The sequence below is a fragment of the Embiotoca jacksoni genome, unplaced genomic scaffold (genome assembly GCF_022577435.1).
Source record: "Embiotoca jacksoni isolate LCO1_2020_lvr unplaced genomic scaffold, fEmbJac1.0.p SCAF_4, whole genome shotgun sequence".
In the NCBI taxonomy this organism is placed as follows: domain Eukaryota; kingdom Metazoa; phylum Chordata; class Actinopteri; family Embiotocidae; genus Embiotoca; species Embiotoca jacksoni.
The window spans coordinates 6697305-6714856 of NW_027185392.1; the positions used below are offsets into that span (position 1 = coordinate 6697305).

General features: G+C 41.4%; 1 protein-coding gene across 1 annotated transcript; it reads left to right on the forward strand.

The window, feature by feature from the left end:
- The first annotated feature begins 975 nt into the window (after positions 1 to 975).
- Positions 976 to 17451, forward strand: LOC138208686 (putative methyltransferase NSUN7). The gene is made up of 12 exons (XM_069166756.1): positions 976 to 1015; positions 3603 to 3785; positions 5486 to 5544; positions 6504 to 6646; positions 6802 to 6954; positions 7475 to 7658; positions 8299 to 8512; positions 9304 to 9447; positions 9924 to 10025; positions 10243 to 10360; positions 12774 to 12894; positions 16526 to 17451. The coding sequence occupies exons 1-12, from the start codon at positions 976 to 978 to the stop codon at positions 17429 to 17431; spliced, it is 2367 nt and encodes a 788-aa protein (XP_069022857.1). The 3' UTR covers positions 17432 to 17451.
- The last annotated feature ends 101 nt before the right edge of the window (positions 17452 to 17552 follow it).

The following is a 17552-nucleotide window of genomic DNA, read 5'->3' on the forward strand; positions in this document are numbered from 1 at the left end:
AATGTGGTAACATGGCTGGAGCCAGTTTCACTTCATGAATTTGAGTAAAGACTTTCCTGCACATTGCTTCCTACAAATTACATGAACACAAGCTTGTATGTCACAGGTGTTGTTATTGTTAAGGAGAGCTCGTTTTCAGAAGAGTTCTGTCCCTTCTGACATAGCAGCCACAAGCAAAACACTGAAGACTATGTTTGTGTAATAATTAACAGGTATGTATCTATGTGTGTCTGCATATTTTTAATGCAAAACAAAAACACATACTTCTATCTATCAATATTCTTATTAGTAGTAATACTTGCTTCTGTCACAGGTATGTGTGGTGTTTTGCACTGCACTACAGTGGTCACTAGGGGGCAGTGTCAATCAGATGCCAGTGATGCCTCCCTGCTGTCACTCAGAAGGAGGCAGGGCAGTATAAAGAAACTTCACAACAAGTCCAACTGGTTCGACATATTTCTGTGTACTGGTACATATCTCAAGCTATTTCTTGTACTTGCCAACACATTACCCCAACATATGCAGACATACAGTAACTCACAACCAGCCGCATGATTTCTTTAATTGTCTCTCAAAGTTTGTGTCAGTTGGAGGCTTTTTATAACTTTGTGTTGTGGTAAATGTTTTAAAAACGAAAAGATTATCAGCTGTCGAGCCAGTCTGGTAAAGTGTCAGCCTTTAAAAGAGACCTAATAGTGAAAATACAAGATGATAAAAGTGTTGTCCTATATGGAGCATGTCATGTGGCTTACTGTATATCTGTCACAGAGGGGTCAGGCCTCCTTCATTATCATATTGTTGCCATGGCGTTTCAAACTCAGCATGCTCCAGGATAAAGCCATGCATGACAAAGAGGTGATGAGAGGTATAAAGTGCTCCGGTTTGTTGGGACAGTGTGTGACAGCCGATGCACAGTAATACATCAGTTTATAGGTGGATTGTGGATGCCGGCTCATGCTGCATTTCTTTGAGACAATGAGCGCTGTGTCCGTGAGGAGGGATCTGAATGACAACGGTAAGACCTGCTATGCAATTTTAAACAGGCCATCATCGTCTATGCAGATTACACTAAGCTGCTGTAGCCTTTTCTTCCAGCACTGCTCCTCTTAAGTGGACTTAAGAGTTTTCTTCTGCAGACTTTGGGAAACTGCTTGACACTCATTAAATCACTGCTGTTTGATATTCATTAATTTATTCCATTTGCTCTGACATGGCCTTATTGGACACGTTGCACATTTCTGGTCAATTCCAACTTTGTGTTTAAACATTGATGAGTGCTGTACAAGCCGATTACACTCTGTCTGTGTTTCTTTCTATTAATCCTGGTTAATTAGAGCCTAGTCCTCCCTGCACTTTTGGATGTTAAACCTCAAGTCAAGAGATGTCCCTGAACACCTTCACCATTGGTTTAAACTAGGTTCTGCAAACTGGAACAAACAATGTTTACATTGTAGAGACTTGCCTTCTTTTTGGGGACAAAAACTCCCTGTAATGTAAATCCTAAAATGTTACATTGAAGACAGGAAAATTAAGACAGGAACATTAATGTAAATCAATCTAATTTGCCCTGAAGTGATGGAAACACATCTGTGTGCATGTGTGTGAGTGAATCGCCTGCAAGGAGATGAGGTGAGCGGGTCAGTTAGAGGTGGACCTTTGTCCAGGGTCGGACAGCGGGCCATTATTTATTCATGCTGATGTATCTGAACGGCCACCTAATTGCACCAGGAGGAGCCCAATTACGCATCGCTGCCTACAGCAGCACCGTCTCACATTCACAGAAAGTGGAAGCTGGATATTGTCAGCTAAGAGTGACGCCGTGCGTCTTATTTACATTTGCAGAGCTCGGGTTCAGCTCTGTAAACACAAAATGTTTGTGTCTGTTTAGATGCTCGTTGGGTTAACATATGCTGGCAGGAGCGTGATAGGGACGAATACATGCATGTTGAGAGATAGACTTGAAATTATTTACAGAAGTTTTTGACAAGTCTAAAACTTAGTTAGTAACTTGAGCAATGAGCACACTTACCCGCACTCGTTCCCCCGCCCCTCCCACAGTGGGCTCCGGTGAAGATGTGAATATGAGCTGTGTGATGGAGAACCTGTTCATCTCTCATCAAGACCGCGTTCATCAAACCAAGAAGGAGCCCTTCGCCTCTCTACTTCCTCCTCGTCATTCATCCTCTCTTTCCCCCGGTGAGATCCAGTCCTGAATCTGAAATCTGTCAAATTGAAGAAAAAAAAAAAGAAAAAATAATATTCAGTCTTATTAAGTAAGATGTCGGGCTTTGTCATATTCTGACATTTATCAAGCAGCAGCAAGAGAAGTGTGGTTGAACATGGATTAATCATATGATGTTAAAAGCAGCAGGTAAACAATGAACAAAAGGAAAGTGCTTTTATTGTGGAAAGAAAGGAAGGCTCTCAAGTACACGTGTGCGTGTGGCCTCAGGTTGCAGTCAGCAAGCTGAGCTGTATGCATCAGATGAAGCAGGAAGAAAAAACAAAGAAAACTGAAACGTTATCCTAATGATAGACTTTCACTCTTTTTAAGCGATAAGCCTTTTTAACAGCAAACATTTTGACATATCAAAATGGTAAAAACACAGGTGCACTGTAAATAATAAATTACAGATGTATGACATCCATTTAGCTGTTTCAGTTGTGGGGTCCTGGTATAAGGGCATGCTGGCTTAATGTCATGGTTAGACATTTGAATAGATCAGAAACATCTCGAATGTTGTCATTAATAATGTCTGCTGTGAATAACTAGACCAACTGTTTGGGAAGGAGCACCGACAGTCCGGTATCAATAAACAGCAGCTATCACCTCTCAAAGCATACACTGTAACTTACACATTTTCTTACCCAATATTTGGAAGTGTAAAAGAACAGTCAGAACCACTCTTATTCACATATTGGTGTATATGTATCAGCGAGTCAATCAATAAATTATTACATTAGAAATGTTTACAGTTGTTAAAAGACACGTGGAGATATTGCTGATGTTCACGATATGTATATAATAATTTCATTTATTACAGTAACAAGATATTCCAAAACTTAGTTTCTGACTGGACTGTGTATGAAATGCTGCTGGGCTTTTCATTTGAAATGAATACAGGAAGTTGTGGGATCTCTTGTGAAGTCTAGTTTTTTTTTGTTTGTTTTTTTTGTCTGAGCTACTTCCGCAAGCAAGAGACATTTTTGGGAGGACAAACAACACGTCTATTCCTAATGAATAATATGTTCACATAACTTATTTACAGTGTGTTCCACGTCACGTAGTGCCTGCTGGGTAATGTAGTTTATTTAAAAACAGGGCGGACAACTACACAAGAGGCGTGAGAGAAGTGCTCCTGCGGAAGAAAAAGTGACGGTAGCCCGGAGATTTAATTTGGAGTGCCACTACTGCATGTGGTACAGATGAGCAGGGTACCAGCACTGGTCACTGATATTTTTTTTAATGTTCATCTGATACGTCACACTTCCTTGTATCCTCTCTCCAATTTTATCCAACAATCTACTGTAAGACAAACACCACAAACTTCCTCCTCACCATCTGCCTCCCCTTTTTCTTCCTCACGCCTCCTCTTCCTCAGTCTGCCATCCATCAGATCAGGTCTACCTGCAGGCAGCAGCTGTTTTTCAGCAGCTGCGCACAGAGAAACCAGTCACACGTCAACTTCTGCAATATGAAAAGAAGACGGACACCCCGCTCCCCGAGAGTGGAGACAAACCCAGCCAGAAAAAGGCCTACCAACTCGCCTTCAGCACACTCAAATGTAAGATTACTTTGTGTATGAATTATTGAAGGGAATGTTGGGATAATGTGAGCATCCTTAATCCAAATATAGTTCTGTGATTTGAGTTGAACCACATATCAGACCTGCAGGGAGAAAGCTGATGGTTCATCATAAAGTCAGGGAGAAATTAATTTGATCTACTCTACTGCCACCTCTGCAGCTCTAACCCACTTCCTATAAGGCAGCCTTATCTCTATAATGAATAGCAGTGAAGCTGCAGCATATGTCAACTCCAATATTCACTTTTTAAATAGCACCTTCAACTGCAGACTGTAGATTAAATATTATTTAGTCATACGTTTCATTTCTCCACATGTCTGCAAATTACTTGAGCTGGAGGTGCAGCAGATGTCTGTTTGGGAGGCGATAAGAGGGTGCATGTCATGGACATAAACACACTTTAAAAATAAAGCCACATATAATGACCACACACACATTTACATTAAGTATTTGACCTCATTTGCAGAAGGCAGCATTCGGTAAATTAGACTCAAAAACATGTTCTCACCTATCTCCAGTAATCAAGTGATGCATCTAGTTTTGATTTTATTGGTCAAGTTTTTAAGATACTGTGTCTCTCTTGGAGATGTCTGTCACCACCTCTGTACAATGGAGGTGAATGTAATTTGTTCTGCAGTTATTAAAGCCACAAAAAAAAAAAATCCCTTTCAGCGCACTATTTAGTGAATATACAAAAACAATTTGTCAAGACTATGCAAAAGTAAAAGGGGTCATGTTCGGCAGTAAATTATCACTCAACTCTGCAATTCCTGTAAGCTCCATTAAGCATTTCAGTGTCTTTCAGCACATTGTTTTGGTTTTCAGGCATGGACCTTTACAGTTTTGGTTCATTTTCACATTTCAACATAATTTCCAGCTGCAGCAGGCACCTTTTTTCAGCAAAAAACACTTTACGCTTCTTGCCCAAAAGCACCAAACAGCAGACAGGCACTGTTAGCAACCAGCTAGTGAACATAGCAGAGCATTTAACAGCTAAAAAGCCAGATATTTCCCTCAGGAGTTGGTGGAGACCAAAATTGCTTATGTTTATTGGGGGGCCAGAATCATGACTCCAAATGAATATTAATATTACTGCATATATGGTGAATGTGTAAATATGTGTACGGTCTTCTAAAGTGTTTGCAGTAAAGTGTCTATGATAAGAAGTCACTGTTCTGCCCTAAAAAAGTCAAATGATGCTGCTTTAAAAAAAATCAGCAGTGACATCTCTTTCCAGATACAATGTCCTTGTTACTGTGAATAATTTGAGATCCTGTCAGCAGTTTTTAATCAAAACTATTTTCTGCTTAAAAAAGATAGAATTTAATGTGGATTATTTTAACACATTTCTTTAAAAAAAAAAAAAAAAAAAAAAAAATTCTAGATTTTTGTAATTTTTTTTTTGCTGCTGTCTTTGCACCAAACAAAATTGCATTTACTTTGGTGATAATGATGACCGAAATCTAGGCGATGGATGTTTCTAAATTTGGATAAATATAACTAAAACTGTCTGCATGGAGAGATACTTTCAGATGGGCGTACAAAAATATGATTATTCACAATTTAGTTTAACTAAGCCATCCTGATTTGTCTTCATTAGCATTAATGTGTACTTTATGAAACCCAGCTGATGTTTTCTTTTTTTTTTTCTTTTGATGAATAACATGTTTTCCTCTTAGATCAAGATTTACTGGAGAATATTATTACCGACAGCTGCTTCCACACCTCTCAACATATTGTGAGTCCCAACAGGTTTGGCATTTTAGAGTTCACAAATCGAAAATCTGATTGAGTACACTTACACCCTGACTGTCAAACTGTCTGAGAGTCATCTGTCTTCCCATGTAGGATTTGTTTTTCCTCTGACCATATGAGCGTGCTGCATCAGAACATGGTAAAATGTTGGTGAGGGAGTCTGGGATGCAGTTAACGGCCATTTGTATTCAGATCTCAACGTAGTCTTGCAGGATATAGGAGACAGACAGACACGCTTTCCACCTGGGAGACTGTAAATTACTCTATAAAACACTGTGCAGTGGCACATACATGGATAAAGTGACACACTTACAGCGTGTGTGTGTGTGTGTGTGTGTGTGTGTGTGTGTGAGACAGAATGATAACTTCGTTGAGGATGGGTGAAACATGTAGGCGCAGAGGTCGTTTGTCTGAAAGTATGGCTATAAAAATCACCACACAGCTCTTTATAATTCAACACACATCTTTATTGCAACATACATTTTATTCCTCCAGCACGTACACGTACACGCACGCCTACGCGCACGCACGCACGTACGCACGCACATGCACACATTGATACACACCCTGAGAAAAGTAGTTGAGAAAAATGAGCGTGCATACCTGGCCATAAACATAAAAAAAAGGGAAGTGTATGAACTGACCGTTTATCATTTTCAGTTTTCTTTAAGGTGGTTACAATCAGTATTTTTATTTTAAGAATGAAAATAAGGAGTCATTTGTAAAAAATAATTTAAATCACCCAACTGTTATTATCGGTTACTGAGGGTAAACAATTTACAATTTATTTGTTTAAAATCGTACAACACAATAAAGTTTGCAGAAATTGAAGCAGTCTGAATACCTTCAGAAATGACTGTATATAAATCTGTCAGCCATATGTAATTCCCTTTAATATAAAAAACTATCCCCACACTAATAGTAATAAACCATGTTTTACAGTCCAGCGACTTGTTGCCATTGGCGATGGTGATGCTGTTTGATTTCCAGGAGAGAAGGTTTGTGTTGTGTGAGCGTACAACAAGGGAAGGGCAGGAAGCTGTCCAGGAGGTCAGGGACCTGGAGAGGAGTCTGCAGAGGTGGGTGTGTTTGTTTAATGCTGCTCTGAGAAACGGCCGTCTCGAATCAGTTAAAGTTGAATATGGAAATCGTTTGAATTGAAGTTAAGATGCATGAAAATGGGATGCGACGTATGTTTATGATGACGATGGCGGTGATGTGGTGTATGTGCTTATTACAGGTGTAAGACCAAGCTGGCAGCGTCGCTGGCTCGCTGCAGAGTGAAACAGAATCTGCAGAGTGTCTCCTGCTTTCTGTCTGATCCCGTCAGGACCAAACAGCGCAGAGCAAAGTGTCTGCCAGTTTACGCATGGGTCAATACTCTCACAACCAGGTACAGGTGTTTGTCTCACAACAGCTCACAAATGTATTCTGCATCTATTGTCTTATACCCGTTACATTTATTTAATTCAAGAGTTAAAAACAGGAACGCAGTGAAAACGATGCTGCCGGAGTGCAACATGCCTGAAACTCCCTCATTGTGCCATTTAAGCCCTGAATGTAAATTCTCTTGGTTTTTGTCCTCCTTTTTTCTTCGTGGCTCACTGAAAAGTACAAATACGAAATGACATGGTATCTGCCATGTTGTCAGTATAAAGAAAAGGTTTAACAGAGTGTCTGTCTATCCGGTGAAAGGCTCTTTCCTTGGGGGTGTCGCAGTGCGAGTTTAATGGTCAGTGAAGTTCACTGGAGCGTACGCGAGACAGGGAGGTTCCGCATTTATACTCCTTGTGTGTAAAACATGCTCCTATCTTTGTTGCTGTAAAGCTGGATGCTGAAATACTGTTAACCTGCGAGGACTATAGTAAACAGTTTTAGTAATGAGTGGGACATGTTTTCTCTCCTCTGTGCAGTCTTGAGGACGTGTGTGAAGCGTTACAAAGCACCAGCTTGTGTGAAGCGGCGACCATGACCGACTTGAAGGAGTCGACGTTCTGCAAGGACCCTCTCTGTCCAGATACACTCATCTTCTCCCGTCATCTTCCCGCTCTGCACCAGCACAGCAGCTTCACCACTGCACATGTACTGAACATACAGGTAGATGTGTGTGTGTGTGTGTGTGTGTGTGTGTGTGTGTGTGTGTGTGTGTGTGTGTGTGTGTAGTGATATGTGACCTTAATATAGGCATGTCTTTTCTCTGCACATGGAGTAGTGGTGGCGATTTAATGTCCTCGAGTTTCTTACTGCATTATTTTCTTGTCCAGAAGTGCTGGTTTATAAATCAAAGTAAAAGTCAGAGGTGAAAGTTAAAAAAAAATGACCTGAAGAGACAAACAAAACTGGATTTGATCGTAATGACTTTAAGAGGCTGAGAGGACAGATTCAAGTGCAACAACATTTATAGTCTACAGGACCACTTCACTGGACTTCTTCGATAAGGAAATCAAAATTACTGGCTTTCAAGAATGTTTTGAAGGAATTACGTCATTCGATGGTTAGTAGTCCTTCCACTGGACTAACGCTTTACATTACTGCTGTGAAATGAAGGTTCTGCCCTTTTACTCCAGCTCGCCTTCCTGCTGTGATGTGAGTTTTAAAGTTGTGTAAATGAGTCCAACTCGATTAGCTTCACAGCAGTGGATAAGGCTGCAGGGTGCAGTTTCTTTCAGGAAAAGAAGTCAGTCTTCCGTGCTCTTTTGAATAACACGCACACTTGTTTGACACCATCTCGTTGTAGGACAGGAGTGTGTGCGTGGCAGTGAGTGTGTTACGCCCCCTGCTGTTCGACAGAGGTGACGTCCTGGTGGTGGGCTCCTTCTCCGCGGTCACTGTGGCACACGTTGCTGTTGCTGCTGCCGACCGCGCGGGCCTAGTGTTGGTGTGTGGTGCCGATCGCACACCTTCACAAGTAGAGGAGATACAAGAACTACTCACGCGGATGGACATCGGAAGTGAGTGATGAAAGGACATTAGAGAGATCAAATGTCTGTTGCTTTGTGAAATGCAAACACAGGGTTGTACCACCTATTATGTGCACTTCAGTATGTACCACATTAAGGGAATATCTCACCATGCAACAGGGGTTTGGAGCTATTTTTTTCCATGTACCACAGGGCACCTTGTGCGTGCACGCAAAAGTGCACAGACGTGCACAATAGTAAGTTGGGACTCGTTTAAAAGGCTGTTTAATGGCTGAGGTGTCAAGTTTCCATTAACTGTCAAGACTGTAGCCTAGATGTCGCTTTAATTTAACAAATTCAACATTGTAATCATCTTTTTTTATAGTACTTGTTCTTGATGTACTAATCTAAAGTGTTACTGTCTGATATCAGTCACAATAGGTTCCTGAAATTTTTTCAAAATAAAAGTCTTGTTAAAAAAATGAAGGATTGAGATCTCCTGAACTGCTTTTAATTTGAAACAGATACAGGAAGTCTTGAGTTTGTATTAACACGTACTGCAGTAACTTTAACAGGGTAAACGGAAGCGGTTCAAAACGAGGCTTTGAGTTGACTTTGTAAATCAGCCAGTCAGCCTTCGATGTCAATATGACAGCTTTGATCATTCCATATAAGGTTAACAGCCCAGCTACTTATTATTGATTAAAGTTATCAGATTGCAATTGGTATTGTTTCCTGTTAAAGAATAAGTCACATTGTGTGACTCACAGCTGCTACAAGCAGCTGAACACTTCCAATGTGCATTTGTCTTCAATTATTGTTTTCTAAACATCCCATTGTAGATGTTCGAGTCCTGTCAGAAGCATTCTGCGGTCTGAATGAGTTGAACGCCACCATTCACAGGTTAAAGGTCATCCTAGTGCTGCCTCAGTGTTCGTCCTCCGCCCTCAATGACCCTGTGCCCACCATCCACAGTGAACATGGAGGTATGGATGTGTCCTCTTGTTCACCCCAAGCCTTCAGTCTCTGAGGCTTCTGTTTCATACACAATATACATCATCTGTGTTTTTATGATTTCAGAGTTCTCTTTACATTATAATGCTATGAATTATGGGTAATTCCCACAAAAGTGTCAGCAGAATTTGCAGATTCATGGAAAGTGTGCAAAGATAGCGAAGGGCCTTGTGAAAGATCTCAAGCCAGTTTCAAAGATGCACTGCCTTGAACCCTCGCAGACTTAATGTAGGCTAAAGTCTGTGAATTAGTAATGACTGACACTGGAACTGGACGATGAAAAGAGTTGGACGGAGGAAGAAGAAAGGGGATGGAAAAGTAACTACAAAATGAGATTTAAAAAATAATCGGTGTCAATAATAATATATATAAGATATAAGAAGTAATACGAAGAGTTAGTGGCTGTAAATTAAATTGTAAATGTTACATGTTTTTGCTTTGTTACTAGACTGGGACGTACTGCCAGACTTGTCACATGGTTCTGTATCCAAGACTAAGATCCACTCTCTGACTACCCAGCAGGCAAGACTGCTGGCAAAAGCTCTCACCTGTGAGTCCATATCAAAAGCACACACACAAACACACACAGGTACACAGCAATGAAAAACAACACACTTAAAATTTCTGTAAAAACACAAAGAGTTAAACTAGACACACGACTAAAACGTTGTCCTTATTGGAGTTTCTTTTGTGCAGTCTGTTTGTGAGAGACCTGCACTACGAGAACTATTTGTACGTTGTGTTCGCTCCTTTTTCTCATCTGTCAGTCCCAAAAGTCCAGACGGTGGTCTACTGCACACGCTCGGTGTATCCTGAGGAAAATGAACAGCTGGTGAAGAGAGTGTTAGAAAAAACACACACCCACCCCAAGCTGCTGCCCTTCAGGTACAGTAAACACACACCTGCTCCATCTCTGTGTTGGTTCTAGTTCTCATTTTAATTATGAAGTCGGACTTTACATTACTCGTCCACAGGCTTAAACCGTGAATGTAATGAGAAAACTGGAATTAGTCATGAACTGTTGGGTGACTACAGGCCGGTTTGGGTACACTTGGAGGACAACAGGAGACTGGCAGCATTTAGAGTCGACCTACAGTGTCATACACAAATATTGTCGCAAAAATATTCATTTAACTGTACAGTATGTACAAGTGCGTGTGTGTGCATGTGTGCGCGTGTGTGTGTGTGCGTGCGTGTGTGTGTGTGTGTGTGTGTGTGTGTGTGTGTGTGTGTGTGTGTGAGGTTAGAGTCACCAGACTGATGACAGTATAAAGGATCAGCTTCGGTTGCTGTGGGGACTGAAGTTAATCCTACAGACGGGGTGAATGGGGTGGAGAAGATTTGAGAGTCTGTTTCACGCCTGCTGCTCCACAAAAGTCATTTTCTACCATCCATCCATCCTCTTAAAGAAATCCAAATGTTATTATATTTGGTCACATAAGCTCTTTTATTAGACTTACATTTGTGCCCTGAGAAGACGAGCAGCAGTTCGATCCCCGTGTTTACAGTATTTGTTCAGTGAAAACATAGACGACTGAGTTGTTTTCACGAGAGGCGGCGCTGGCTCCCACGAAACAACTGCACAGTAGCAACAACTGATACCAAACACATGCTCGTCTTCCAAACTACGTTGAGACTAGCAGCAAACTACTACTACAGCTTTTAGGTCTCCACACAGTAAACTGCTCAGCTGTATGACAAATGTCAACTATATATATATAGTCCTGGGGTCACTGGGATGATATATATTGCCTCTATATATATATATATATATATATATATATATATATATATATATATATATATATATAGAGGCAATATAGCTTAAAATATAGAAATATATATATATATATATATATATATAGCTTAAAGCTTAAAACTGGCTTAAGTCTGTTTTAGTGCCTGTTTCACAAACTGCGCGCTCTCTGCTAAAGTGACAGGTTCATGGTGAAATCGCAGGCGTGCCCGGACCGCTGCTAACTAAAACCTGTGTAACTCCGATGCTGATGTTGATGTTGATCAAGCGACGTAACTTGAAATACCTAATCACGAAGGTTATAGCTTTCTCCTGCTCCGTGCACATCACAGTGCTGCCCTCAACAGGAACAATCTCTGACCCCTTTTGATTGCTGGCGTAAATGGGCCCATAGGCGTCTATTAAACCCACCGATAGGTGAAGGAGGATGGACTGTACCAGGCGCTGGAACGACTTTACGTGACTTAAAAACGTAACTCGCATCAAATTCTGTTACGTTACTTTAAAAAAGTAAATCTTGAATTCTGTTTTCACACAAAACATGGCTAGTAGTCTTTTGGGTAAGAGTCCTGTGTTTGATCAGTTCAACCACCCCGGAGCTACCTCCTTTGTCGCTCTTTATTTTATGTCTCTTGACTTTGTCATTTACTCCTGTTATTTTTACTTCGGCCTCGTGAGGCTGCACCGGTAGGTTCAGTTGACATCAGCACATATATTTGGGACAGATAACCGTCTGTTTCAGAGTCTGATGACAGGGGTGTTTCCATCCTGCTGTAACAGAAGAGTCACAACACGTAAAATGGCAGCGAGAGTAAATGTTGCTCAACAAAAACAGCATTGTACTGAGAATGTGAATGAAGGTCATACCAGCATATCGTCCCCACATTTTCAACAATATTCAGACAGTGTTTGGTCCTCTGAGATTTGCCATCCAACATTTACTAAAATATCTGATGCTTCGGAGATTCATGCCAGATGTACAACATGCAGGGATCCAGCCGTGACAGCTGGCAGCTCTGAGGCTCATAAACAAGGTTATCCTGGGGCTCAGAACAGGACAGTGTGTGTAGAAACACACTGAAGTACCTGGAGGACCAACCGTCCCATCCACTTACATCAACAGGAAACACTACAGCACGTAAACTGTCATGCTGATGTTGACCCTGAACTCTTGTATGTCCAGATACTGTTAGAAATGATCATACTGGACAGACTACTGTATCAAGTAAAAACTGTTCATTTGATTATTTTTTTCAACAACTGTGCCTTATTGTAGGAAAGATTTAAAAGTTTACCTTTCTTTCTGAATATACTCAAAAGCAAAAACATCACCAGGTAGATTAAGAGAATCCCGTTGCCTTTCTTTCTTCTTTCAGTTTCCTGAAACTCAACATTTTTGTGTGCACTATTCCCGTTTGTACTTCTCTGAATTGATGGGGCAACGATAAATCAATGTTAAAATGCTACCAAGCACCTTTTTACAACTATTCCATGAGCTGCAGTTGCTCTTAAATCTCACTTGTTTGTGTGCTGCTCCTTCAGGGTGAACGGTCCGATTTTCCCTGACGACTCCCCGTCAGGAGACACAACAGACTCCAAGTTCTTCATGCTCAAACCCTCTCAATTCACCAACGGCTGCTTCATTGCCAGACTATCTCGACAGGTGAGAGATGGGAGGAGACAAAGTGAGAGAAGCAGAGATTGAAAAGGGAAAAAGTGAGAAAAAATGGAGAGGACAAGGTTGTGTTAGGAGACTAAGGGGGAACAGAGAATTTCTGGAGTGTGTATGTGCATGAATATTTATGTGTGTGTGTGTGTGTGTGTGTGTGTGTGTGTGTGTGTGTGTGTGTGTGTGTGTGTGTTTGTGTGCTTTGCAACAAGACCTTCCATTTGTGCTGAGGCTGCACTCTTTTACTGTCTGTCTGCTGGGAGGTCAGTCAGCTCTGCTTGGCTGCACGCATGCACGCGCTCTCTCGCACACACACACACACACACACACACACACACACACACACACACACACACACACACACACACACACACACACACACACACACAATTACTCCTTGAAGGCTCTGCAGCATTACTCCAATATTCTGTATAAATGAGTTAAAGTTAAACTGGCCTGAGTCACTGAAACATTACAGGACTTTGGAGCAAAGATGAATAGATACTTCTCTGTCGTTCTCTCTGCCCTGTCTTCAAACCCTCGAGTCGTGTTGCATCACCTTGTTGCTCCATCCGTTTGCTCCCTCCTCTTTCTTCTCTCTTGCTCCACTCATAAAAAGCAGAAAATACAACAGAAGGAAATGAGATGCTGCTCCTTTGATCCCCTGCAGCTCAAAAAAATGGTGCAGGGAGGGGACTATGTCTCTGTGTGCCTGCTTATACAATTGCAGTGAACATTATTCAATCATGCTGAGTTTATAAGGTTTTACACATTTGAATAAACCACATTTAAATGAACTGAGTGACATAATTACATTTGCTTGTCTTTAATCACGTATCACTGTGTAAGGCTAACACATTGTTGCAAGACACGTTAAGGTTTTGGGAACACTAAGGACACTGAATTTTTTTCAGCTGCAAAATAAATCCCGCCTTTGCAGATGTTTGAGCTGAGCAGCAAAAATGGCATTGATTTTGCTGTTTGAATAGTTTTGATATTTTTGACGTGTTTGTAAGTACTGTAAGGGTTCAGGACCCAAAAGCACATCACAAAACATAACAGGCACAAGACAAAACAAAGTTTACTTGTATAGCAGATGTTCATGGTTTAAAAAAAAAACAAAAAACAGGCCGGCAGACAAAGCAGAGGAAGCAGGAAAAAACAAAGTTAAGGCAGAGAGCACTAAGACAATTGGCATAAAGGCGGATGTTGAACTGTTGGTATAAATACTTAGAGGGCTAATCAGGAGTGGATTCTATCAGTCTATCTGAACACGATAGACGGAGAAAATCAGACTGAGTCCAAAATGACAGGCACAATGATGGCAAACCATGACAAAGTACAAAATGAGCTCAAAAATCATTCAATCTTCAACAAAGTTCCTTTGAGTGTTTACCAAAACTTTAGTTAATATGCTTTCTTTGCATTATATGAACAGAATGTCTCTGATGAAAGAGGTTAAATCATTTTGAACCCGAACAGGTGCAGAGGGCCAGGACTTGCTGTGCTGCCTAGCTCAGTGCAGTCATTTAAAATCTAATGATCATGTCTCATTGGATTGACATTCACTCTCTCAGTGAGTCAAATCCCATCAGATCTGCGGCTGCAGGTTTTGTCACGCTGACACTTCTGAGGTGGTTCACTGCATCCCTGATATACAACCAGTCTGACTGAGCTGGAGGGCATTTAAAGGGATCTTAAATAGACACGTGACATCTGGAGAGTCGCAGAAAGATAAGGGTGACGTCTTTCACAAACCAAGGAAAGAACGAGTAAATATCTCCATAGATGAGGTCTGTGCTCACATTTTAAGCACTAAACATAAAGTCCAGCTGACGAGACTCGTTAGTTTTGCAAGTATATGATCAAAAAACGAAGTACTGGACGGATACAACATTTTTACCTGAAAGTTGATGCAAGAGGAAACGTTAGGCAGCTGTTCTGTGGAGAACATACAGTCAAAGGAAAATCAAACTCACAAGGATATCATGTCATGCAGTAAGGTTAAACGCTGATTTTCATCATTAGTTGTACACAGGATCTATTTGTCCTAAAAGCAACAACACAGCTGAAACATTTGATCTGTTCAACACATCTGACAGATTGTCATCGTTCATGCATCTCTCTCTCTCACACTGCAATCTTTCACATTTTACGACAAACTTACTCTGATTTGGGCAGCAAGATTAAAGTTTTGCAGCTCACAAATGAGTCAAAGCATATCATTCTGTCAAAGTAATACAAACGTAAAGACAGATTTGACTCTCAAGACTGAGTAAAAAAAAATGCATTTGCAGTATTTTAAGCAGGGTGCCAAACATCATTCAACTTTCAGAAGTGAGGAGGAAGTGTATGGAAATTCAGACAGACTGCGGCAGACGGGAGACGGACGGGTATAGCTCAGGAGATTTAATAGGATTTCTTCTGTTCCTTTGCTGCAGATAAAGACTTCCTTGCTTTTTTTCTCCACATAATATACCGTAGACTATAAGATATGTACACGTAAAGCAAAGTTTGCGTGTGTGTTTTAGTGTTATGGGAAGTACTGTCTGCACGGTGTCAGCTCTGCATTTATTTCATATTAGAAATTCTCTCCTCTTACTGAGCTAAATCCTGCAAGTTGTGACGCTGGATGGAAGTTTCATTTGGTCTGATCTTATGTCTCGAGATTTATTACATGGTTTCATGTGCTATATTATAATAAACCTTTCCTCTATTGATCTGATTTGATTCAACTGATTTCAATAAACTAGCTAATAGTTATTTTACATATTAGGCCTTGAAGAGAGATATGTTTTGGGGCGTGTCTGGTTTGATTGACATGGGTGCTATCAGGTTGCTGGCACTGGTGTCCTCAGATCCCAGTTTGTCCAAATAAGGTCAACTTTGCTTCCAAAAAATACAAAACATTGGCTGAAATGCCAGACACAAGACTTCAAAACATTCAGGCATTTACAAACAAACAGGTGACATCACTGTGGGTTGCCACTTGGACTGAGTAACAACTTTGGTTTTAGTACCATCACCAGGTCAAAATCTGCATTCGTCCAGCCTCAACTGTAGCTTTGTGTTTATTAATTTAGCAAATGTCAGCATGCTAACATGCTCAATTAAAATGTTGAGCATATTAACGACCACAGTAGGATTGTCCTTGTGAGCAAGTCAGCATGTTAATTTGAGCATTTAGCTGAAAGTATAGCTTCACAGAGCTGCTGCTGTTGTCTCACCAGCCTGGCATCACAGAAAACGAATAATATACACTAAATAGGTGCAGGTATATTTCACACCGTTAGGTATATTGTATGCCTTGGCGTGATACCAGGTTGTTTCTCACTTTGGGAGAGATGGTCAAAATTTGAAGTAGCTGGTTACAGTAACTATGTTGCCTTTTAAATGATAGCCCACATTTGTTGTCTCCTCTCCTCTCCTCCCCTCTCCTATCCTCTCCTCTCCTCTCCTCTCCTCTCCTCCCCCTCTCCCTCTCCCTCCTCGTCTGCAGGTTTGATTTATGGCTGTAACTCGTTTCCACAACATTGTTGTGTAGATCTCTTTGGTGTTATGTTACCCTGGAGTTCTGTAGTTTTAATGTGGTTTATCTGATCTCAACCCGCCCTCGCTTTTACAGGCAGATCCCACGAAGGTAGAAACCATCCAGGATGTGCTGGCGAGGGCAGCAGCAAAGGGTCTCCTGGGTGGAATAATGCCCGAACAGTCAAAAACTGGTAAAAAGGGGAAAAGCAAGAAGAACCGAGCAGCTTCAGCCACCAGCAAACCCTCAACCTCCTCAAGCCCAGAGAGGCAGACTGGAGGGGAGCTCGGAAATGAAGGAGATCCAGAACAAGAGGGGGAGAAAGGTGAGGGAGACTTCAAGGAGAGTGAAGATGAGGAGGGAAAGGTGGGTGGAAAGGGAGGAAAGAAGAAGAGAGGGCTTAAAGGGCGTAAACGAAAGGTGAAACAAAACCCAAAACTAACCAAGAAGACTGACACCGTCTCCACACAGCAGCCTAAAAGCCACAAGAAGAATGCAACAAAGAGAAAAGTCACATCACATCACAAGAGACGGAGTAAACCAAGACGAATACCTCGTCTGACACTGACACTAATATCCTCGGCAAAATCCTCCAACCACTTCTCTCCAATCGCAGCCCTTGCACACAAGCTGAGTCTCAAACCAGCGATTAAATCCCAGCAGACTGTCCTCAGCTCCCCTTCTGGGAACCATGCCTCACCTGCTCGTCCTGCTCCACCTGTCGCTTCCAAGACACAAAACACACAGCCCGGGAGAGCAGAGAAAAAACAGACGGATACAACTAAACCAGCAAGAAACATGATCGGACCAGAAAATGTGGTGGCGACGCAGGAAGTGTTGAAGGCTGCAGATTTTGCCCTGCCACCCATTTCCTCCCCGTCCTCAGGCTCACCACACAGCAAGACTGGCAGTTCTGTCTCCAGGCCTCCGTCCCTCAGCTCCAAGCCTCAGCTCCTTAACATGTCTGCATCCTCGTCCTCAGTCTCTCTGCCTGGATTATAAAGAGTCAGGGCAATCATAAAGTAAAGGACAAGTACATGTTTGTACATTATACTTAAACTATTGTATTTAAAGTATTTTCAGAGATTGTATTATTGCTTTTTTTTTGATCCTCTGAATAGTA